We start from the raw sequence: 25,422 nt of genomic DNA, 5'->3' as shown, positions 1-25,422 counted from the left end.
GCGATACGTCGCGAACGTGCTGCGTAGGCTCCCTAGAAGTGCTACAGTGGGGATAGGGAGAAAAACATGCTGCGGTTCTTGTATCACCCGACTATACATGTCCTGAAAAGAAAACATTTCCTTTATCCTTTAACATGTTATAAAAACTGGTAACGAAGCAAAAATTTTGCAGTAATATAAGATTTTATAATCGCTTATGAATGTACACCCAAAACAGTCTCTAGTGTTGTTGTTGTTGTTGTTGTTGTTGTTGCGGCTGTTGCTGCTGTCGTGGTTTTTTTTTTTTTAAGTAGGCGTGCGGGAGGGAAGGGGAGGAGCAGCAGTCAGACCTTAGGGTCGTTCCTGGGCACGGTAATTAAATTATTCATTGACCGATTGATATTTGCATAAAATTGATGAAATCATATCAATAAGATCATACAAGAAAGTAAATAAAACTGATAGAAATTTTCTTGAAACACAACATCATGATTTCATCTTAGGTAACGGACACATTGAAGTTCGTGGTGACCCTAGAAGACATCGTTGGAGGACTTGATCAAAATAACATCGTGAGTACTTCAAGTTTTCCTTTGTTCGACCTAACAAGCGGAGGAAGCTTTATTGAGTAACTTACATTTGTCGCTTTCGCTTATTTTTGTTCAGGTTAAGGTGCCAGTCAGCGTCATTATATTGGACGTCAACGACAACGTCCCAACATTTGAAAACGTCCCGTACGAGGTCAGGATCGCGGAGGTAAGTCCACTCTACTACTTCGTCGCACACCATCATGCGGCTTCTATATGCATAAGTACGATGCATATAAACTGAGGTCAATCAGCACAGCGGCGCTATAAGGTATGGGTGTGCTTGTATGTAACTGGCCAGAAAATAAGCAGCGGTCGGAATACATGACCTGATGGCGCAGCGCGTACTGCCAACACTTGAGCCCGTAATCCCGAAAGTCGCAGTTTCGCCCGAAAGGCGAAGCACCGATTTGCGATAGCAAATTATTAGGCAGCTATACGAAGTAAGGATAGTAGTTTTATCAGCCATATAAGCTTTTGTAAACATTCGCTTACTAACTAAATTAACAAGTATGGTGTCATGCGCGCACAAGCAAACATGAACACATCTCATTCGATGACAGCGGACACTCGCTGTAAGAAACGCTGCCGTGAGGAAGAGCAGCAGCAGAATCGAGTGAATTGACCTTCGTGCTTCCTCCCCCTTCACCGCGAACTAAGCGGCGAGAACACAGAGCACACGAAGCTTTCAGCCCTCGGAGCTCCTAAAGTCTGTACCCATAGCAGATCGCTTTCAAGATAGGACCCGCGCGGCCGCGCGTAACTGCGTCATACGCAACCCGAGTAAAACGTCCCCACCCCCCGGGAGCCTTACGCGCTTCCTCCCCGCCTTCCTCCCTTGCGCGCGCGAGATCGAGCCACTATTTTCGACTCACCCTCGCCCGCTTTCGCTAGCACCCATGGCATACGTCTCGCGACCACGTTGTTATCGCACTTGGACTTTACACGGAACATCACGGCGACGCTGACGACGACATCGGAAATACGCCTGGAGTGTCCATATATTTGCTATCGCAATAAAACGTTTACGTAAATGCTCCCCGCCAGTGACCGCCGTGGCAGTGAACGTCTCGATATCACACGGACCACTTTGACGACTGGTAGGTGCCCCAACGTCGGCCAATGAGCAAGCGCTCTTAAGTTAGAGTAGTTATGTGAACAAGGGCCTGCAGATATTTTCTCACTCTTCCCACGTGTTTTATCCGACAAGCTCACTGATAGTATACCGCGGCAACCGACGCCTTCCCAACGCACCACATCTACCACTGTTATTCGATGAAAAATGTGGACAGGAGGGATGAGGTAAAGGGGTGGGGGGGGGGGGGGGGCTAATTCTACTGTATGGCTTATACGTGCTCATTCGAGTATGTTAAAAGCTTTGCGCCACACTGAAGCTCTACTAGTGTTACAAAAAGTTCAACAAAGCCATGTATTTCATCAAGAGAGTCATTTGGCGCCTTGCCATGGTTTTAGCTTTGTCTAAACATTGTGCGTTAAAATGCGAAAAGAAACGTTTGCCGAGACATTATGGAACCATCCAGCCAACCTCCACACGACCCCCTACTCGGAGCATGTGTACCTTGCTTTTTTGATATCGCTGCGATACAAGCCGTGATATCGGCCACTCCTCCTTATAGCTTTTCTGAGTGTTTTGCTTTAGCTAACGTAGCCCCAACGAAGCAGAGGGTCTGTACCCAGTTACTAGATTTAAGAAAATATAACTAGCCCCTAGGCATCGTTATTTTCTCTTTCTATAACGCTGCAGCTTTGCAATAACTGTTTTTTCTTCTGTTCTGCAGGACACACCAATAGGACACACGGTGTTGAACAATATCAGAGTGACTGACTTAGATTCTTCAGGGAACGTGCTTCAGGTCCAGTGTTTCCCCAACGCCAATGTAAGTATGTGTGTATGAATTACTTCCCATCCTCGAAAACAACTTGTTAACGCGGCCTTAAGGCCTTGTTCGCTATAGATAGCCAGGAAGAAAAGGAAGTCAGCTGTCGGCAGGGCGAAGAATTGATCTCGTATTAAGAAAGCTTTCCGTTCGGCACTTCTGCCTTCTGTTTGTCATCGGCCCGTGTCATCGCTGCGGGCGGAACTATGTGGGCTGAACGTCAGCGGAGCGTTAGTTAGTTGGCCGGGTAGTGACGTTCATTTTAAACCTATAATTCTTTTTCATGCGGCCAGCTTTGCAGAAAAGACTTCTAGTAAGTTGCTCTATCTCCAAGAAACGCATTGCAGCAATTATTACCTATAAGTTGGAGCTGAATAGACCCTTTTCATATTTGTAACGCTAGCTTTCCTGTGTGACAGGTTGTTTAACTAATGGCGACGTAGTCTCTTTTTTTTTTAATTGTAAACAGCATGTACAAGCACGGTTTGCTTACGTTATGACTTGGTAAATGTAGACGTCGCCCTCGCGTACAGACAATGCGCAAGAGGCAAGGTGCCCGTCGTGTACAGCTAGCACTTCCGTCTTTACTTGAACAATGGGTGGTGCTGCCATTATTTGGGGCAAATGCGAAGTGCAAAGAAGCGCGCTAACAATTTAGGAAAACGATCCAGTTATGTTTCAGTACCACGCATTGTAAACAAGCACTGAAGAACAACTGAGAAGCGGCTGTCTTACTTCATGTCGTTCTTCCGATGATGTTGTTCTTGATATATCTGCGTTTGAAAAATAAAGGCGCCCTAACTGCGTTCAAGAGTCTAACAATGCGCGGCACGCTGTGTTTTAGGTCCCGGAAGCGTGCAGCACGTTCGCCGTCGTGGTTACGAAGTCTAGTCCCCAAGAACTGAACGCATCGTTAGTACTGCGAAAGCCTTTGGATCACGCTTTCCGTCCAGTGTACGAAGTCCACCTTGTCGCAGACGTGAGTAACCCATTCGAGCTTGTTTGTGTGCTCTTGTTGAAGTTTTTGTTCTTGTGGATGTATGTAAGTAAAACCACATATCGGTGGTAGTAATAAAAACATATGTTAAGGCAGTATGTAGTGCTCACGGTATGCTATTGCACCTGTTTGTTTGCGACTACTTGTGACGCGTTATACAGCTTACAAATCATTGTCTATCCTTTCCAACGATTCCTTTCGTGAAGGGGTATTTCTAAATGGCGAGAGCGCTACCTACGAACGGCTGTTACAAGGGTACAAACACACATCGCTCCTGGCCCGCGATAGCGAACCCGGCTCGTTCATGTGCACATTCAGGACCTCAGGTCAATGCTAACAAGCCTACAGCTTCAATCATTCATGAAGCTTTACGAGCACGTATTGCAGAACCAATCTCACTCAGCATCGGTCCGCACCCGTGCAGAAGAATCTGAGCAAAAGAAATGTAAACGGCCGCCGGAGATTCGGGCTCGCTATGTCTCGACTCCAAGATGTGCGCTCAGCCTAAATGCTGTCCGAATGTATGGATCGTGTCAAGCGACAAATAAATTTACCGAGCAGCGAGTTTTCACAACGGCCAACGCCACCTTCTCAAGGACAACTTCTTTGCGACGCGCTCAACGTCGCCTTCGTACACTACCGGCACAGACCCCACCGCTCTCGGAGTGTACGTGGCGCTTAAAGCCCCGCACAAATAACCAAGTGCGAATGCTGCGCGGTAGTGGTGAGCACGTCCGCCTCCAAAGTACACGTCGCCGCGAGAGCAAGGCTTCTATACCCAGTGGCGGCGACTGCGGGCGTAGCTTTGTTTTTCTTCGTGAAATGGTGAGAGTTATTCTAAGGATGCAGAGGTAGCCTGACGACGACGGCGTTACCAGAAAGCGCCAACGGACGGGCACAGTAAAGCGCCCACATGAAAATGGGCTCTGAATTTCTAGCTGGAAATGGTCTTCCCAGCCAGGTTTCCAACTGGAATCAGCCCTTCCAGATGGAAATTTTCCAGAGCCAGCTGGAAATGGCACTTTCCAGCTTGAAGTGGAATCCTCCTCAGCTGGGAATGGCACTTTCCAGCTGGAAGTGGAATCCACCTCAGCTGGTTTTCCAGCTAGGAGCAGCACTACCAGCTGGAAGTTTTCCAGCTTCAGCTGGAAACTAGTTGATACAGCATTTTTTAGCTGGAAACAGCGCTTCCAACTGGAAACAACTGGATGGAGCATTTTCCAGCCGGAAGTAGAATCTATCGACTGGAAAGTGGAGCTTCCCACTTGCATTGAGACATTTTTTGTATCTGCAACATGCCCATATTTAGCCCTAGGTGGTGTTTGTATCAGAACGAAGAGCTTTTACTCTTGCAGCAGCAGCAAAAAAAAAAAATTATTTCTCTGCGTTGTGACAACAATCGTAATTAATTGCATGAACTGCATGGAAATGCTCGTCACTCAGGGTACCTTTGATCGCGATCGGGCCCGATCGGGATCGATTGCAATCGAAAGTGTCCTGTGTGATCGAGTTGCCAAAAAAAAAATATCTACAGGAAAACTGCCACTTTTATTGAACCTTACTTGTAATAGACAAAAGCGACGCGCTCTTGATCGACACTGTATATCTTGCTACACTGTCGATGTTACACTAGCGAGGAGCTTGCCCGATTGGTCATGATGAGCCGTTGCGCAAACGGCTAGTGTTCACAGCATAGCAATTCCTTCTCTAACAAAAAAGAGCCTTAACACGTGGCACCTTCAGCAGTTCAGGCTGCAATGACCGCTGCTCCTATTTTTTCCTGTCTCCACGACGCCACTACCAACGTTGGCCACTACAATCGCCGCCATATTTGTTGAATACTTAGGAGCTTTAGTCTCGTATCTTGTCTTGATCTGCTCTTTTGACACGAATAATATTATAATAGCGTGTTATTGCAATATCAGTATTTCTCAGAAAAGCTCGGGTTTTTATTCACAGCAGCAGCATTACAAAGGCAGGCCGAATATAAAAAATGTGACGACGCCACAGGGGCTCTAGTTTCGTACAGCACATGGCGGAAACTGTCACGGCGAGGCAATTTTGCGAGACAACGAGAGTCTCTCGGGTGTGCGTGTGATCAAGTTTTTGTGAGGAACCTGCATGATCTTGCGCATGAAGTAATTATTTTTGGACAGTTCCTTCTCTGGACGGTGTTACAAGTACAGGCAAGCGGCTATCAGCGGTTGTTATTGCTGTACTTTGTGGTGTTGTGATTCACCAGTGCGGATCGAAGAGCACCGTTTTCTCCAGCCCTGATTCTACAATTTGGAGGTAATTATTTCACTTGCTTATGTTTTGAGCGTAAGTTAGTGTTTATTTTTATCCTGTATGTTGGCACGCTTGAGCATGATATCATAGGTCCCTGCTGTACGTGATGTTCGTATACAGGTTGATCATTTTTGTTTTGCGGAATTTGGTAGAAATGGCTTGTGGCAGATATCATAATTCTTGTCGCTGAGCGGAATTATTCGAAGAGGTGGACATTATTAGCATGCGAAATCGAAAGACATCTTCAATTAATTAGCAAAAATTGACAAATTAACTTATTACCTTGCTGCACATATTACAATGTACGAATTGTAGCCTGTGAGTTTGCAAGATGGATCCACCTTAAATGAATTTCCAGAATTACATCAGTTTCGATATATTATTTTCTAAAGTGTGAGACGAATAAGTGGGCGTTCCAGTTACTTTTGTGCTCCAATACATAAAAGAGCGTTTTGTTAAAAAAGTAAGTAGACCAACAGTGCACCTTTACGGCGAGTTTGATGACACATATTTCTAACTGGTGTCATTCTGGAAAGTAAGTCCAAGTGGATACGCCTGGCAATCTCAATGGCTACAATTCGTAGATTGCGATATGTGCCGTAATGTAATAAATTAGGATGTTCATTATTGAATTTTTTAAAATTAGTTCAATATGTGTTCCGATTTTTCGTGCAAGTAATCTCCTCTTCTGAAGGATCCAGCTCAAGGACTAGAATTATGGTATCTTCAACAGGCGATTTGTTAAAAATTGCATAAAACTTAAAATTATCACGCAGCATATGTGAAGTGCTTGTCAGTTTGCGTAAGCCCCTTTTGTATCCAATAGCCCACTTGAATATATTGCCGTGCAGTGTTTGTGCCCAATGTTGCACATACGTACGTCTATTAAATACTAGTGCGTATATGTCAATCTGCCCAACGCAATAGAAGCACATTTATGGCGTGCTTTCACTGCAAGTGCGTGCTCGCAAACACGTTGCATGAATGGCAGGCATTTGAATAGGTGCAAAACAACAATAACATAAAAAGATTGGCCCTCAAGCTCCTGTTATTCAGCAGAGAAATGCTTCTTGGGAGGCTGTTGAGTTACATCACACGCCTAGTTCAAAATACAAATGAGCTCATTTGAATTCTATTTGCACTAAAGCCACAGTCAATGGCGCTAAACAATTTAACAATCATTGCATAGCTTCTGCAGCTCAAGTTCAGAGCCTCTTGAGAGCTCAGGTTGAGGCCTTGCGCCACATAAACTGTAGAAGGGTCTGTGATGAAGGTAAACTGTGGTACTGTCCAAAGGCTGTTGATACAATCCGCGTGATTTTGGTAAAGGTCACTGTTTACTAGAACTGAGTGGATTAAAGTGATGATTGTTTTAAAGTTCACTCACTATGTCTAAATATTTTTTTCAGATGGGGTACAAGGAGAAGTGCAAGTGTATTCCACATCTTGAGGGAGATGCAAGATATGCTTCCGCAATCCTTGCTGCAAGTGTTCAAATAAATGGTTGCAAGTTTCAGCACCGTGCTGTTTTGGCTGCATGTATTTTCACCGGACCAGTTGGTCTTGCGGCCAGTCACATTAGGAACTAAGTGTGACTTGCGACAGCAAGCTAAGATCCATGCGAGTTCTGGCCAGTTTGTATCCTGCTTGATGCGAGCTTACACCCTGGGATTTCACCTAAGCATGGCTCAACACCATGGTGTTGTCGCCAAGGCTCAACACCATGGCGACCGGTGCTGTGTGCCAGCCCGGTCTGAGGGTCTGTAGACCCACAGTCCGGGCTGGAGATTCTAGCTGGAACTTCTTCCAGCTGAATTACAGCTGGCATTTCTTGCAGCTGGATCCAGCTGGAAGGCCTTCCAGTTGGGACATATTCCAGCTGGATTATGGAACCGGAAATTTCACCCAGCTGGATTTTTTCCAGCTGCCTTCCCAGCTAGAAAAGTATCCAGCTGGGTGAAATTTCCAGTTCCATAATCCAGCTGGAAGTAAAAACATTTTCATCTGGGCGAGTTCTCTGCTCTTTACTGCTGTCGCATTAAAAAAGAAAAGAAAATGGCAGGGACCAGTGGACAGTGTCGGCAACTTGTAAAATACGTGTCCTTCAGTAAATATTACATGTTAAGTTGGTTATGTCACCTCTGATGCGAAGGACAAGAGGTAAATACCTATGTGTCAAAGAGAAGGCGAAGTTATCTGTAGAAAAGCAAAGAGGTCAGCCCGAACTTGGGCGCTTTCACACTGCTAGTATGCACGGGGGAAGAGGAAAAAGGAATCAAAGAGTTGTGGAGCATGAAAACAAGAAGAGTGATGCGAGGATGTTTGTGGTCAACGCCGCCCCATTCTTAAGGCTATGAGTTCAGTCCAGTGTTCTGGAAAATTTGAAGTATTACCCGCAATGTTCTTGCAGCACAGCTTGAATGGGGCCAAGGGCCCAAATTAATGTTCGCTGAGTATGACTTGCTGTTTATATTTTCCAAAGAAGAGGCTCAAGCCCATCGCTCCAACTTGCATTCTATAGGCAGACGCTAAATATGTACGCCAGCGCCTCTAGTACGTGACTGCGGTCGCAATTTTAGCTGTTCTCATAAACGATGACTTTAGCAAAGCGCCGAGTGCACGCGCCACACGAAGTCGCATTCTGCGCACCAAACTTGTGTCGCAGCGTTTGAGTTTCGGTGCAATACGAAACCACATACCGTTGTCGAATTTATGGGGACGACTGCGGTGACGGTGTGGTTGTGTCACTGGAGGAATTTGATGTGAATAGCCGTTTCATAAAACCAGGGAGCTTTTATCCGGTCTGTAAGACTCACTGTGCACTACCGTGCAATCATGCAAAACAAATGTCTCTGCGTCCGCAGCTTCACCGTCCTCCACGCCGCAGTGTCCGGATAACAATTACAATTTAATATCGTGACCCCTCTGTTGCGTGACGCCAATAAGATCTGCAATGTTGAGGACTAAGGTGTAATAAAGGCCTCGTTTGCGTGTGCAATGCGATCATTTATCACGCAGGCTTATGGTCACAAAGCACCGTCTGTACCCACAAGTGGGCGGCAATCGAGTGGAACTGCCGCAAGAATAGCAACCAGGGGCGCTACAACGTAAAGCTATTCCAAACTTTTCTATTCCAATTCTGCAATCAGCCCTCCGTGACTCCGCAAGCTACTTTGCGCTGAGACTTTATAGAGTGCGTGTAGTTAAAAATAAAAATAAAGCACATGGCATAACGCCTGACAATGCATTTTAAACGTAAACGTAATGGGATTGATAAGTACCCGTGTACTAAGTCAACCCTACACACAGTGAGGAGTATAGAATGTTTGACCGAATTACTGCAAAAGGTATCATGACTTCAGAGCGAAGCAATACTATCCGGAAGGCTATTCCAAAGGCGGATAGCGCGAAGCAGCGGTGAAAAGTTAAATTCTTGCGTCGGGCCATATACGCGGGTACAGCTGAAATTATTGTGCAATGTGCGCGATGTGAAGACGTAGTGTGTCAAGCATGGTAGGGATAATCCGTCAGAGTGAATAAATTTATGGCAGTAATGACAGCAATCCAATATCACGGCGAGTACTCAACGACTACAACAATACTTTGGCTCTTATTTGTGTTATGCTAGACTGGGCGCTGTAATTATGAATAATGAAAAGACTTGCCATATTCTGAATAATTTTCAACGCTTCAATTAGGTATTGCTGGTGTGGAGACGAAATGAGAGACGCGTACTCAGGCTGGGGTCGCACAAACGTTAAGTAGGCCAGTTTACGCAAGGCAGATGGAACACTGCGCAAGTTCCGGCGCAAGAACCCTAATGATTTGGATGCATTGGCAGAAAGACACGTAATGTGCTCGGACCATGATAGGTTAGGTGCAAGGTGCACGCCAAGATACTTATATTGTGCAGTCGGAGATATAATGATATTGTTAATGTGGTAGATAAACTGCGAATTGCCAGATTTACGGGTGAAAGACATTGTTTTACGCTTTGACACATTTAGTGTCATGAGCCATGTAGTACCACTACTGGTTCACTATCTCTAGGTCTCGTTGAAGCGCCATATGGTCGTCACTGTTGGTTATTGGACGGTAGGTTATGCAATCATCGGCGAATATTCATATGCAAGACGATATGTTGTTAGGCAGGTCATTTATATAGATTAGAAACAACAGAGGCTAAGGACGATTCCTTGTGGCACACCAGAAGCCACGTTAGATTTGGGGGAATTGGAGTCATTAATAGAGCTAAATTTCTCTCGATTAGACAGAAAGTTACGCAGCCATGACAATGTACGGGTGTCTAATTTTAACGCATATAAATTCGATATGAGGTGGCAATGTGCAACACGATCAAACGCTTAGGACAAGTCAAGGAATAAGCAGTCGGTCTGTAAGCAGTGATTCGTATTCCGGTGAATATCTGTTGTAAATTCGAGTAACTGTGTCTCGCACGAGAAGCCTTTTCTGAAACCGTGTTGATTGCGGAAAAAGAAACTGTTAGATTCGAGATGGTTATAAATATGCCAAGCAATGACATGGTCGAGCATTTCGCAGCAAAATGCAGGTATGCGAGAGGGGCCTGCAGTTTTCACTCGAGTTTTTACTTCGATTTTTGTAAACCGAACAGCTTTTGCTATCTTCCAGTCGGAGGGAAGCATACCGGACATTTAGGACTGCCTGAATATATTAACTAGGATGACGCTTGAAACAGAAGTGGTAGTTTTTAATATCTTAGAATTTATTCCATCAGTGCCACAAAAAGACGACAATTTAAGGTTGTTTGTTAGCGAAGCGATGCCCTCGACCGTAATGTTTGTCGGTGCATGCTAATCGTAGTCGAAATCAGGTACGAAGCGTACATTTGAGCTATCCCCACTTGTGAACACGGATGTGAAAAAGGAATTGAAAACCGTTGAGCACTCACTCTCAGAAAGAGCTATTGCGTGATCATCGTGTAATAGAATGTGATTACTCTCTTCATTAGGGCTTATTGTTTTCCAAAACTTTGTGGTGGAAGGGGGTTAGAGATGTAATTATCCTTCGCTGTGCATAGGGAAATGGTAGGCTTTGTATTCAATCCACGATGAAGGCGTTCTTAAGCGCCTGGCGCACTTGTAGAGCCGGTTTTTTTTATTCTTCACGCGCTTAGGGGTTTATGTGAACGAAGGATTCGATATATCATTACTGATTTTAATGCGAGGAATGTATATGTCAATTAACGTGGACATCTTTTCCTTGGACATTGACTAATTTTCTTCAACTGATCGGTCGTAAAATGACGGTGGCGTCTCATGCTCGTAAAACATTTTTAGTTCAATGGTGATGACAATGTAATTTCCTTTATTATAATCGCAAATTAGTTCCGGCGACATGTTATAAACAGAAGATATATTTAAGGTGAGTTGAAGCAAATTATGATCACTAAAACCGTCTAAATGTTCTATGTGAACTACTGTTTCAGGATTGTTTGTAAATATAAGGTCTAGTATGGAGGAGGAGGAGGAGGAAAAAACTTTATTCTTGTCCTGTACAAGGTGTTGCCACCTGCCTGGCTAGTCCCATGTTGGGACCGGGAGGTCAAGCCTCCTAGCCCTATCACGGGCGTACTGGACAGCCAGGATTTGAGGGATATGATCTGGAGATCTGATCATTCCTAAAAACCGATTCCGGGAAATGTCAGGGCCGAGTGACCCACACTCCCAGAGCAGATGTTCAAGCGTGCATATCTCCTTTTTGCATGTTTTCCATATAATATTCATGTCTGCAATGCCATACCATTCCTTTATTTGTGCAGGTGAATAATAACACTCTGTTTGTAATTGCCTAAGTGTAACTGCTTGTGCTCTGTTTAGCCTATAGTGAGGGGGTGGAAACTCCCTCCTTCCCACGTAGTAATGTTTTGTAATTTCATTGTATGTAATGAGCGTATCTCTCTGTAAGTTCTCCAATCCAGCAGAATCAAAACCATATGTAAAAGCGCGGCCCGGTCTGTAAGGTCGCGGGCGACGCTGTTGGCCGATTCATTTGGATTGACAGGAATACCATCAAGTGAATCAAGGTGCGCCGGGAACCAATAAATGTAACGTGTAACATTTGTTTGCCTTTCGTTAATTATTCTCGCAGCCTGTGGGGCAATTTTTCCCTTATTGAAAGCTCTAATAGCTGTTTTCGAGTCGCTATATATTTCTGTGAATCTATCGTCTGTTAGAGCCAATGCAATGACAACTTGTTCAGCGACTTCAGGTTTGCTAGTGTAGACCGTGGCGCAGTTGGTGCAATGCCCTGATGATCCACTACCGCCGCCGCGAACTTAGTTCGATCCTTGTAGGCAGCCGAATCAACAAAGCAGGCTCCTCTGCCCCCTTTATCCATTTTCTTGATTAACGCCCTGGCTCGTGTTACTCTACTGTTGATGTTATGTTTTGGGTACACTGTAAAAAAAATTTGCCTTACTTTACAGAAAATTTGCTGGTAATTTGTGACCGAACACTCTTCCGTAAATTAAGAACGGTCATTTCCGTAGAACGGACAACTGTAAAAAAAGAGACCGTAATACAAGATACGAGTGCTTCTGTATCTAGAAAACGGAAGACTCTGTATTCTGAATCTGTACTATAACCGTTAAAAAACAGGTTCTTGCCGTATTCAGAAAACGAAAGACTCCGTATGCTAAATCTGTACTATATCCGTTAAAGTACAGGTGCTTCCCGTATTTCATCTTGCAGAGCATATCCATTCGAAGAATGCGCCATCGGGGACAAAATTGCCCAGGACGTGCGAGAGTCGACCGAATTTCATTGGTGTGCTATTTGCTGGGATCAGCCGTGCCACCATCTGCGTTCGGAATGTGCATACGTGACCCACTGTTTTCAGCGGTCTTGAGCAGAAATGCAATTTGGTCAACGCTCGCACTTCCAGGGTACTTTTGTCCACGATAGTACATCTCCTTTAATGCAAATGTCATGAAGGCAGCTCATAGTCAAAGCAGCAGGTCACCATTGAGAAAATTGTCTTGCCAACACACTGACATGGCTGCAGAGATAAAACACTTTGCACTTTGTGATAGGAATGCACTGCATAGCATATATACAAAAAGGTGCAACATTTCAGTCCTCAAGTTCTTAGATCACAGAAGCAACTTTATTTTCTTCAATCACTCGTCTTGCACTTCTTCCTGGTGAAAGTTGTTCTTGACTCCAAACGCTTGCAAGGATAAACTTGCTGCTGTTAGGAGAAACAAATAGTATTCGTGAATATCCATCCTAAAGAAAGCGGCAAAAAAGTTTAATCACAGAACACGACAAAGCAGTAACTTCGGTGTTAGAAAGACATGTAAGTAGATCAACATTGTTGGAACAAGGGATGTTGCTGTAGCCAACATTTCGACATAGGTGCTTGTCATTAGGGTAGCAAATGTTTTCCTTGGCTGTATTGTGGGATTGTGCATATCTCACTGGCCCCTAGCCTCATTGGGGGAGAAGTAACTGGTGCGTATAATAGGTCAAGAGAAGTCAAAGTGTTAAAATAAAGGAAGGAAGGGTGTGCTTAGCAGTGGTGATTGTGATGGAGCGGGTATGAGCGATGCTGTCAGTACTTGCCAAGAGTAGGGGTGACCAAAACAGAAAACGATGTACCCATGTAAGCAGTCATTAATCCAGTAGACCTAATCTTCCCAGAAGACAAAATAGGTATCAAGATAAACAGTTTGCACTTTTGGAAAAGGAAAACGAAGAATTAAGGAAAATAAATTTTGTATCAAGATGCATCTGGTTAGGATCACTGCAAGTGGTAAATGAAGGCGCATTATGAATATATATTTGGTTGAAAGCCGATGAAGAAAATATATATTAACCAAATATTAAAAAAATAGGGACATTAAAATTAAACTGGATATGACCATAAAACAGTAAAGAACAGCCTGTGGAAAAAAATGGGATGGATAATATAACCAGGTGCAAGATTGCAAAACGTCGAGTGCTGTTTATATTCATGCTGCTGTTGACGGCTTCAAGTTTCTGTCTTCCTGTGGAACCTTTGTCTTACTTGAACAAGGAAATGGGTCATTTTTTAAACAAGCCAGTTCAAGTGCAGTTCAAAGCTTCAGCGGTGTTATAATGAAAGAAAATATTATGGTCAGTTCTCCTGCTCATCTTGAAACTTATTGTGCGCAACAAACAGGGACGTAGAATAGAAGAAACACAATGTTAAGCGCTCGTCCTTGTGTTTCTTCTATTCTTCGTCCCTGTTTGTTGCGCACAATAAGTTTCAAGATGAATTTGTTCCAACTAGGCCGACTCGCAGTCTTGCTTCAGTTCTCCTGGGTGTGCTTTCATTCACCAGTTATTTCCACCGGTGTAAGTTCAAAATTTAATGCTCTAAATGGACCTTAGCTCCTGGCAAACCATTAGCTGGTTTTTTTTTCAACACAGATGCCTGCACATTATATGTGTTGGCAGGAGTGCTAGCGAACTACATTATACTTGTTGCCACAACCAAAGTGAAACTTGGTAACAGTGATTGCAAAAAAAAACCAGCATTCGACAATACTGATTCAAGTCGTCTGGAAAAGTTGCTTAAGTTAACGTACACCCCCTACTCCACCAGACACAATTATTCACCCCACTGACTCTCATGGTGTCAACCATGCTATTACAACACTAGGCATCAAGTGAGGAGAATTAGGGGATAAGAGGGAACAATGCTTTTTGTTAGAACATCAAATGTGCTTTACATAAATGCTACATTCCAACTAACAAAGGAGCAACCGGTTTGTGAGATAGTGACCAATGCATACGAAAGCTAATGACATTCTGTGGAGAAGAATGTTGACGATGAGGTGTTATGGACACAAGTGTACTCTTTCACACAAAATGACATCCTGCACTCAAACCTTGTGCCAACATTAGAGTTTGAAAAACACCATAGTGGAAAGCAAAGAGTGCTAAATTTGTTGAAAATTACTAAAAATTATTCGATTATTCATTATCCTTACTGTTTGTTAAAGATTCACAGATTGTTCCCTATGGGTGCTGTAAACAGGCACCCTTCTTTTACAGTGGTAGCAACAATGATCTGTGGCACAGACAAGAACAAATGCTCATGAAGTTTATGCACGAGTATATCCTACAAATTACACCCCATTTCACATTCCAATATGGTAGAAGAGGAAGACGAAAAAAAACTACTTTCTGGTGGAGGATGCATACCCCAGAATAGAAGAAACAAGTGTACCCTAACCATTGCTGCTGCCGATGCCTGTGCACTAGCAGTTACATATAATATGGCAGTTACAATTGTTTTTCCACAAGCACTGCAAGCTGCGGCCAGTTTAACAGTACACAGCTGTAATAAATTTAGGGCAAGCTAAAGCTCTCTAATGGATTTATCTCATATGACACAATTGGAATGCAATATTCTGCAAATAAGTGAAGCGCGATGTGCCATCCCATACAATGAAACACCTTTGAAGAATCTGAATCACCACCTGCACTCTTAGGCAAAGTTACACCCTTTGGAGTGCCCCTTCTGCCACACAACAATAATCGTTATTTGCCTTGATGCGTTTCCTTTCTTGAAGACGCCACGCCCGCTACTTTGTTGTCGGGAATGCTATCATGCTGATAACGCGCATGCCGTTCGTTACTGGAAAGCACAGGGCTCACAGCGTTAAAGAAAGGAAATGCATAAAGGCAGATGACAATTATCCTTGTGTGGAAGAAGGGGCACTTCAAAGGGTGTAACTCTGCCTAAGAGTGTGAGCCGTGACGAGGGAAAAGAGTGTGTTCTGTGTAAAGTAGTGCACCTGTATAACCTAAAGCTTTGGAGAATGCATTTAGTATGAGCTGGGAAGGTTCCTAATTTTAATTGCACACAGTGAAAACATCCATGCAGTTTTGCAAAATGCAAACCCCCTACCTTTTTGTTGTTCAAACATAATGACACGTAGGGCCATAACATGTACATTACGGGTTTCGTTCCCAAACAATCAAAGTGAATAGCACCACCCTAAGTGTTATGTGCCTTCTTGTTAGTGTCGAATGCTGCGATCGGCAGAGAAACAGATTTCTGGAGCAATATAAAGTATTAGGTGCTGTGATCTCAATTCTTTCACTGCTGTTTAAGCATTATCGGGTCCTAAAGTAAAGAAACGAGGAATAAATACATGCATATTTCACGTTACAACCCTCATAAGTATTTAGTAGTCTGGATTATGAAGGATTCCAGATTTACAATGCAGGACAGATTTTATTCCACTGAAAGAATGGCATCATGCCAATGATTCTGCATTTGGTGCTATATTTATTTGTATTTAGTTCAGTTGGAATGTGTGTGTATCGTCAGCGATATCGCTTGACATGTTTTATATTGACTGTTTTCTAAATTCAGGCAAATTCGTATTCGCAAATAACCTTGTATGACACCAAGAACTTGCTTAGCAGGAGTATTTCTAACATTTGCAAAATATGAGGCTCTTGAATGCATATCTCAGCCTGGGGTACACGCCGCCCCCTAATCTCATCAGCAAGTTTCTGGAACTCATCTACGAGGTTTCTTATGATGAATGTAAAGTTGCTTGAATGGGAGAAATAGGGAATTTATAACAGGTGAATTATGCAGCATAAGAATGATGTCAGCAAGAAGCAAGCATCAAGAACTATAAAATGAAGACTATAAAATGCAAGAATTATTTGGGATGATTTAAAATTCTGGCATTGGAACGAAATGTCTTTCAATCTATATATAAACTCTGATTATTCACTCTACTACCACGACCTTCATTAGAAACATTCATAATCATTATCCTATCTATGCCACATCATCCTAGCTAATATTCAAGCCTTCATAAGCTGCTTTTTTTACTGCTAATTCTCTGTGGGAAAGAGGTGTCCGTATGAAGACCATATCATATACTTATTACCCGTTTTTTGATAAATGATAAGGGAAAAACTTCACACCAAAAATGCATTGAGCTTGAGCAAGTTCTGCGTTTGATGCTGTTGATTCTTTTTTCCCTTTGCCATCATTGACCCACCTGGTTAGCTAAGTAGACAGAAAAGCTGCAGGAGAAAGGTGGGGGTGCCAAACCAGACTTGTGCCCCAGGGGACCTTTTCACGGTCACTGGAGGAACTGCCTGTGGCCTCGGCATCTTCCTTGAGGGCCACGGCCATGTCTAAGAAACCTTGTCTCCACAGGCTGCACAAAGAAAGATAATTTGCTGAGCTAAGTCTTTTTCTTAAAAGAACCCATTTAAGTTGTATTCGTGGCTTTGCACCACAAAACTGACACATGACTGGCCACTCAAGACACTTTATGTGTATTCGCAGGCTTATTCCTTGGAAAAACACTTTTATGTAGCACACAATGAGTAACAGTAACAAAAAATGTATCAGGAGGCTTTCATATTGCTCTACAACTTTTCATTGACACATTTCATTTAATTATTTGAGATATTTAATAACTAATTAAGAATTATGTAATTAGGCAGAATGCACAATATAATCAGAGTATCTCCAAGCGATGGCAAACATTACCTTCATTTTGTCTAGTTACATCGCATTTACATATTTCTAAATCTTGGTGCATGATAGTTAAGACACCCTGTAGATCAAAAAACAATATTAAAATTTTCATAATCATCTCTTGCGTGTTATTGGTGGCTATGGCTGCTTCAAGTTATTCTTTCAGTATGGTACAAGCAGTTTTGAAGTGAAATTGTTTTGCATCGAGGGCATGTAATCTAGGCAATCAAGCAAAAGGTCAAGTTGTGTTCACTATTCAGATGTTTAACTAAGAAGCTGCAGGAAAAGGAAACAAGACACAACACCTAATAAACAATGCAAAATTTGAAAATTTAAACTGAACAAGAAATCAGTGTTAGAAAACACAGAAAAAAAGCCAGCAGCTTACATCGAATACACCCTTGCTATGTACTCCAAGTGAAGTTGTTACCGCAATGCTTGGGCACCATATGAACGTAACAATCAACAACTTCGAGCAGAATATTAATACCACTAAATGAACTGGCCTTTGAAGATTCTTGATCTGAAATCCTCAACGACTTGTTCTGGTGTTTAATCTGTCAAGCTCAATCTGTATTCTCAAAAGCTGGCTCTCGGCCATAATTTCTCTAAACGCAACATCAGCTTAAATCTCAAGATAGGGTTGACCTGTAAATAAAGTGGATAATGCATGGCAAACACCATGAACTCTCTTACATGTTAACCAGAGGGTTCACTCATGCAGCCATGAAATTGTGATGCAGACACGATATATTGAAGCTGGTTTTGTCAAGTGTTTCATGCTTCCAAGGCTTCTTCAGTTGTGAAAGCTGTCTCCGTTAGCTAAATAAGCGATGAGAATAAAAAAAGAACTTCAACATGCTCACAATATGTTGACCATTTGCAAGTAAACAGCAGCCTTTTTGGCACCCAGGTTGCCTGGTGCAAATCTACTATGCCACAGTACTTGCGTTACCCAGTACCAGCCACTTTAAAATGCAATGTGTTCAGAACGCTTTCCCTCTGTTTGTCTGCTTTGGAAACAGTTTAACATGTGTTCAGTAGGCGTCGAGAAAGGGGTCAGAAAACACTGTGCACCACTGATTTCTAACATGTTTCGCTGGATAAAGCACACCGCACCGGATGCAGGTGAAGCCAGTGGAAATGCGATGTCATGCAGTCGCTTGTCCTGGAAGCAGGGCATATGGTGGACTAACTAGTGCGTGCGATCAGATAATATTGCTGCCGAAAAACTTTGTGGTTTTTCACATTTTAGGAGGTCTCTACATGTCTGGTAAGCACTTTTATGACAATCTGAACCCGTATACGATAGTGTTCTCTTACATCAAGTTTTTTCTGATTTTCCAGTGTTTCCATTGCACGCCACTTATGTTAGCGACACTGTAGACACTACAATGGAAAAATTCTGGACACCTCGAAACACTGCTTGGGTAGTTTATGGCACATCAGGCAGGCATGTTAGGGGAAGAAATGCTACACACCCGTGCAACAAAGTGCTGCCGCAAAGTTGTGAAGCACCAACTTCCGGGACAAGGCCGGCTTCAGTCGAGGGCGCTCGATGTGCTGTTCATCCCCTGTAGTAGAGATCAGTGGCGTGGACCCTTTTATACTGGCTGTCTTTTCTGGTCGGAACCTTGGCAACAGCTTCCACCATACTTTTTTGAACCTGCAACATGTGCAGAGAAAGTCACATCACTGTGCATTGATTGTATGGCTTTATTGTGCTACACATTCTATCAAATAATTAAAAAATACAGTTCACACATTTTTACTACTGTATATAGACAGTCTATTTGCTATACACGCCAAACATTACCATTCCTCTGACAGAATGCAACAATAGAAGCGTACACTGTAAAGCTACACTAAAATTTAAATTGATGTGACACCGTATGAGCATACAGTATGCTTACTGTATGCTTTAGCCCTGTGTCAAGTAAAAGTTAATTGTCAATCATTTATGGTGTATTTCTACTTATTCTGGGTCATCAAACTGTACAATCAATGTTCCAAGTTTACACAATGTTGGCTTTTGATTGCCTATGTGATCCGTTTCCTACTTACGCATGCAGTAATCCCACTGTAATAAGGAAAAAGAGAATAGGAAATGCCGTGATAATCTTCTACATTTGATGAGGGCAGGAGCAATGACCAATAGCATGTGGTTGAAGCTACATAATTACTCAGTTTTCACACAGCTTAATTATTCAGCAAGTAATAAAGAGCTATCCTGTGCACCTCTGCATGACCAATAAAATCTGACTGCTTGACACTGCACTAAGGCTTGGTACTGTTCGGCAGTTCAGCTTTGGTTTTCTGATATACAGAACTGTTTAGGTACCAGTAGTTTACTTTGCGATAAAATGGAGCTTGGAGCACTGGTCATTTGCACATAAATAATGCGACAGCAAATATAACAAAAGGATAGGAATATGGGTCCCTTGGAAAAAGTACATACACATTATGATTATAATGTGATGTGATGCCACAATGAAACAGAAAGCAACGCATAGAAGTGGACGGCGCTTCCATGCCACCAAGGTTATTGGACAGACAGTACTTCAGAAGTGCCTGCAACACAATGTGTTGGCGGGCTTGTTGGTGTGAATCCATAAATACTTTGTTAAGCGCAAAACAATGGACACAAGAAAGACGACCGGCACAAGGCGCTACACTCAACTGACATCACTTTATTGCGTCGCTCCTTTATAAATAGTAGAATCTAGAAGAACATCCGCAGTGAGCCCCATGCGCAGAGACCACCAACAACCAATCACAAGAGCGTACTCATGCGACGGGATCCAAAAAACTATATTGAGCACTGCACAAGGTTAAAGAAAGCACACTAATGCACTGTGACCCCAATGACTGTATGAAGAAAGCTTCCGATAACTCTCAGGCGGTGGTATCACAGCACTTTTTCAAAATTGTAGTATCACGAAACATGGCTTTGCACTTTTATATTTTACAATGTTGAGCCAAATGGGAACCTGTGCCTGTTGGTATGGATCGCTTAGGTTCGCAATGTTTCGTGATGCTACGATTTTGAAAAAAAGAGCCGTGATACCACCGCCAGAGAGTTATCGGAAATTTTCTTCATACAGTCATTGGGGTCACAGTGCATTAGTGTGCTTTCTTTAACCTTGTACAGTGCTCAATATGTTTTTTTTTTTATTCTGTCGCATGAGTGTGCTTTTTTGATCAGATGTTGGTGGTTCCTGCACATGGTGTTCACAGCCCATGTTCTTCTAGATTCTGCTGTCTACAAAGGAGGGACACAATAAAGTGATGTCAGTTGAGAGTAGCGCCTTGTTCTGTCGTCTTTCTTGTGTCCGTTGTTTTGTGCTAAAAAAGCAATGATGTATTCCTTGTGTGTGTTTGAAGACAGCTCCACACGCAGTAGCGTATCCAGTATTGCTGCCCAGTGGTTTAGCTCGCCGCAGTATGAAGTGCCACAAAACATAAGGAGAGAAACCTGCATTATAGTCTTGTTGCAAACAAGAATATAACGTGAAGTGCATTCTGAGGCCAGAAACTATAAAAAAAAATTTCATGATGCACCGCTGTGCAAGGTTTTATAGCAAAGTCAAATACATTTAGTGTAAATATGACACTATGATGATGCACAATGGTGGTAATCTGTAATAATATAAAAGGTGCCTTAATGTTACAACAAAAGCTGACATTACTTAATAATAGCCCTGTAAAATTTAACATGCAGGGGCACCGCTTGGTTAAACAATAGTGATGTATTGTCTATGTACACAAGTATTACCCACGCATTTCTGCCATTGTCTAAATGGCATAAATGAATGGGTAATACTTGTATACATAGATATTACATCTCTATTGTTTAACCAAGTGGGTAAACTATGTCTGCCTGACACAAGATTAGAATTAAACCATAAATTATACATAGTCACCCTAAGAGTAACACCTCATTTGAACTTCACAGTAAGTAGACGCCCGTTGATGCCAGCCTCTCCCAATGCTAAACTGTGTTGCATGCTCTACAGAGAAATTATAGTGGTATCACTCAACTCTGAAGCAATTCAGGACTGCAGCACTGTAGAAGACATCTACAAATGTCCCATTTCATGTATAACAGCCTGAATTGCTTGCACATCTTACCAAGTGCAAATTCAAATTTCTTTTTGTTTAGCATTTTTGCCTGCTAGACCACAATCCAATGTCATCAATATATTAACATATTACCTCAAAGAACCTAATTTGGCTTATAGATTAACACCTTTGCATACTGCCACAGCTGCACTCTGTCATATGCGTTGCAATCATAAAGGAGTGCTGGTCCACCAGCACTCCAATGTCACTAACAGTGATCACCTACACAGCTAAGTAAACGGTCATGATTCAGGTGGCAAATAGCTATGAGAAAAAAAAATCCACTCACCTTGAGAGCTATAATACTGCAATAACTTGAGAGAGATGGAGCCATTGCAGGCAGCAGACCTCTTCTCAGCTCCAGCACAACAGCAACTTGCCTTTCAGTAAAAGAAAAGGATTGATTAGTAATGATAAGTTACCTTGTTTTTGCTGAGTATCAATACAATCTGACTTTCATGCATATCCACTCTCCGCTTTAGTAATACAACTGAATTATTCGTCAAATAAAAGAGTCTATGATGATACCATTCGCATCTCTTGTATGTCCAAATTTTTTCGCACTGATACCCCGTTTACTGCTTGCTTAGTGGCACGAATGCCTTGACTGCCCAGACATCATTCGAAGGAATACGTCTTGCTGCACCGCAAACGGTGCAGCAAGACGTTTTTTTCTGGTTACAATTAAAACGTGCACCCAAGCAAGAAAGTAACGATCACAGGTAGTGAGCGACTGCTATTGCCTCGAACGTTTATTTCCGTATTTTAGCAGAAGTTCTTGTATCGGATACAGTATGCTCTCAAGCCAATACAAGCGTCAATACAAGAGCTCAACTGAACGCAGTTTTATTCTACGCTTTTAACGCGAGTGAACAAAAGGTTAGAAGTACCTCGCGGAAATTGCGATCGAGCCAATCGCGCTACGACTGGAATCGATCTGAAAAGATAGGTTGATCCCTTTCCCCATTCATGCGTCATTTTTGCCCTAAGACGTTGCATAGTGGTCTTTTGAAACAATATTTCTGTTCGCGACACCGGCTTACCACACATCATTTTAACCCCTACGTTATGCGAACCAAATAAGACTAAAATGGGCTTACCTCATGAGCAAGTTACGAGCGCGCGTAGACTGTTGAACACCCGTTGAGAGCAAGCAGGCTATCCGTGTCCAAGCGCATACGTGCACCCAAGCACAGGACAACTTCTTCGATGCCGCAGCGAGCAGAGTTTTGTACACGAAGTGAAAGACATCCAGCGCAAATATCTCCGCGCGATGACGGCAAATAACGAGCGCACAAGCGTACACAACACAGCAACAAATTCGGAACTTTGCCAATTCGAACGTGCCGAGACCCAAGCAGCGTAACCATCCATCGTTTCTGTTCTTCGCTCCCGATGCGTCAATCTCTCTTCCTTGGGCTCTTGCTCCACCCTTGAGTACAAATCAAGAGATATTTACGGCGAATTAACAACATTTACAACACGACTCGAAAAATGCCGGCTGACTACACATGTGCATCTCCGTCTGCCACTCCTAACGGACGCGCAGCGCGCGCTGCCCCCTGGTGTCGCACTCTGAGCGCGGAGAACCGAACAGAATCGGTTTCGTTTTCGCATTTCTGCTCTAGTTACTGGAACTGCAATATAATTGCTTGACAATTAATTGAATTCTAAAAGAGGAGAACGCTTTCTCTCCCACAAGTTAGTGCGTTTTATACAAAGGGAGAGAGAATTCAAAAGGCAGAAAGGCAGGGAGGTCAACCAAAGCATTCGCTACTGGCGATAGCAAACCCCTGTGCTATAATGAAGTGCAAAGCAGTGCACTGCGATGCGTCCATAAGCTCTAGTACAGGGATAATTTGGGCTGGTTGGTGCATGTAATGAACGGGTAAATAATGAGTTGTGTCATAACATTACCCATGCATAAAGCACGCGGAACTAATGGTATTGCATTCTAGGTCAAAAAGAAATAAAGCTTGAATCGTTACATCTCGACACTGGGCATTCTTTCTTTCCGAAATATTTTTTTCTTCTTTTTGACAGTATACACAGTACTAGCACGGTAATAGGTCCTTCATCTTCAGTCACCTTCCAGTAGTTTACACACATGTCGGTGCATGTTCGCGTTCTTTATTCTACCGTACAAGAACGAGCACGCTTACCGGTCTTGTTTCAAGATGAAGCGCCAAATGTTTGCGATTACATCTTACCGCAAGAATTAACACATGAACAGTGAAGATTATGCGTAATCGATTTGTCTCAATGAATGGGCAGTTATTGTCAGAGACGAGATATTTTGTAAATATCATGGGAATGAGTTCAACCAACTACATTGCAGTTCAGCAGTGCCCTTTGACACTTGGGTTAATTGTTTGCCGCATTCGAAAATTTCCTCCGACCGTTGTACTTGGATCTATAGGCCGCCAGTCCCCTTCGAGACCATTTATTGCCAAATGTAAACGCAGTTACGGTCATTATACCACTCCCTGCGTTTCGGTACTGATTTAGAGTGCGCACAATTTTTGGCGTATAGAACACCAATGTCATTCCCAGTGCACCAGCACCTGAGTGCCGCAAGCTTGTTTACGCATGCACGTATGTCCCCGGCTCTTCATTCACTTAATAAACATATATGCTGCGTTATTAACTACAAAGCGCTTAATTTGAGAACATTGCGAGAACACGCATATATTTGCGCATATGATCAGCGTTACAAAGCCCATATGCGCGGCAAACTGCGACCGGAATAGAAGATGCGTATATATATTTATACGATCTGTTATTGCAGCTTTTGGTAGAAGGCTAGCTCTCACATTTTGTACGCAACTTCATAATGCGTACAGTTTGCGTGTTCAATAAAGTATTGTTAGCTGAAACTTTATGAGTACGAGCGCTCATTCAGACAGCTTAAATTTTCTCACAATATACGGATGTTCACATAACAAAAATACGGGATTCTCTCTGTTTCGTCCAAAACAGCGTATAGCCGTTATATGATTACAGTGAAAATGTCCGTAAAGCTGAATACGGAGAGCACTTTCCGTATATTAACGGCAGATTTTGCCGTATTTTTGAAATTTGACATACTTTCCGTATTTTTATCTGCAGTTCTCCGTATAATGACAGAAATCCCCCGTAAAATTACGGAAATTTTTTACAGTGTACATATTTCTGGGTAGCGGTGCCACAATTGTGTTGTCTGCGAATTCTTGATTAACTTTAGTGTACTGTGCTGGATCCGTAATGGGGTTGATCATGATCTTGTCCAGGATTGATCTTCCCGTGCTGGTTGTAGATAGTCTCGCTATTTGTGATGTTTCTTGCGCCTCCGCGATCTCCATGGTCATGTTGTGTATTCCTAACTTGAGTAATTTTGCAGTTCTGGTTCGAATTGGGAGCCCCAAAGCGCTTTTAACAACCTTCTTGGTCGCTGCGTCAAGCTTCTTGAGTTGAACCTGCGTCCAGTTGTACGTGGCAGCGGCATGTGAAATATGACAGCGTACGAAAGAGTTGATTAACCTGATGAGGTTATCTTCTTTCATGCCCTTGTGTCTTCCTACCAGGCGTCTGATCATCCTGCACGCATTATCCGTTTTAAGGGTGATTTTCTTGACCTCCGTATGGTTTCCACCGTTTTCATCAATGAAAAGGCCTAGTACCCTGACCACGTTGACTCTGGCTATATATGCACCATTTTCTGAATGTACGTGTATATTGCTTTCCGATAGAGGTTTCCAGCCCTTAGGCCTGCCCCTTTTTCCACGTCTATAAAGTAGCAACTTCGATTTAAGTGGGGAGAAACTGAGTCCAGTGGGTCTCAGGTATTCTTCCACCATTTTGATCGCTTCAGTCAGTGCGTCCTGTATCTGCCCTTCACTGCCACCAGCACACCATACAGTGAGATCATCAGCATATATGGTATGGTCAATGCCCTTAATGTTGCCCAGCCTTCTGGACAGACCAATCATGCACAGGTTGAAAAGGACGGGAGAGATCACCGATCCTTGGGGGGGTTCCTCGATCT

The 25,422-nt window shown here is 43.0% G+C and overlaps 1 protein-coding gene and 2 long non-coding RNA genes across 4 annotated transcripts in view; 2 read left to right on the top strand and 1 right to left on the bottom strand.

The window, feature by feature from the left end:
- Nucleotides 1–25,422, top strand: part of Cad87A (cadherin 87A) — a 152,692-nt gene that overhangs the window by 78,065 nt on the left and 49,205 nt on the right. For both annotated transcript variants that reach the window (XM_070524308.1, XM_070524300.1), the window contains 4 exons: nt 483–551; nt 646–735; nt 2,366–2,464; nt 3,309–3,443. In XM_070524308.1, the coding sequence (XP_070380409.1) occupies nt 483–551; nt 646–735; nt 2,366–2,464; nt 3,309–3,443 (393 nt within the window). The remainder of the gene's footprint in view (nt 1–482; nt 552–645; nt 736–2,365; nt 2,465–3,308; nt 3,444–25,422) is intronic.
- LOC139049105 (uncharacterized) lies at nt 3,455–7,266 on the top strand. Its single transcript, XR_011508119.1, has 2 exons — nt 3,455–5,753; nt 7,160–7,266. It is a non-coding gene; the product is annotated as an uncharacterized lncRNA (long non-coding RNA).
- LOC139049099 (uncharacterized) lies at nt 12,862–23,922 on the bottom strand. The gene is made up of 5 exons (XR_011508118.1): nt 22,499–23,922; nt 21,688–21,778; nt 18,758–18,942; nt 16,789–16,950; nt 12,862–12,980 (listed from the first exon to the last, which is right to left on the bottom strand). It is a non-coding gene; the product is annotated as an uncharacterized lncRNA (long non-coding RNA).

The sequence above is a fragment of the Dermacentor albipictus genome, chromosome 1, assembly GCF_038994185.2.
Source record: "Dermacentor albipictus isolate Rhodes 1998 colony chromosome 1, USDA_Dalb.pri_finalv2, whole genome shotgun sequence".
Lineage (NCBI taxonomy): Eukaryota > Metazoa > Arthropoda > Arachnida > Ixodida > Ixodidae > Dermacentor > Dermacentor albipictus.
This window is presented reverse-complemented; position numbering and strand designations above follow the sequence as displayed.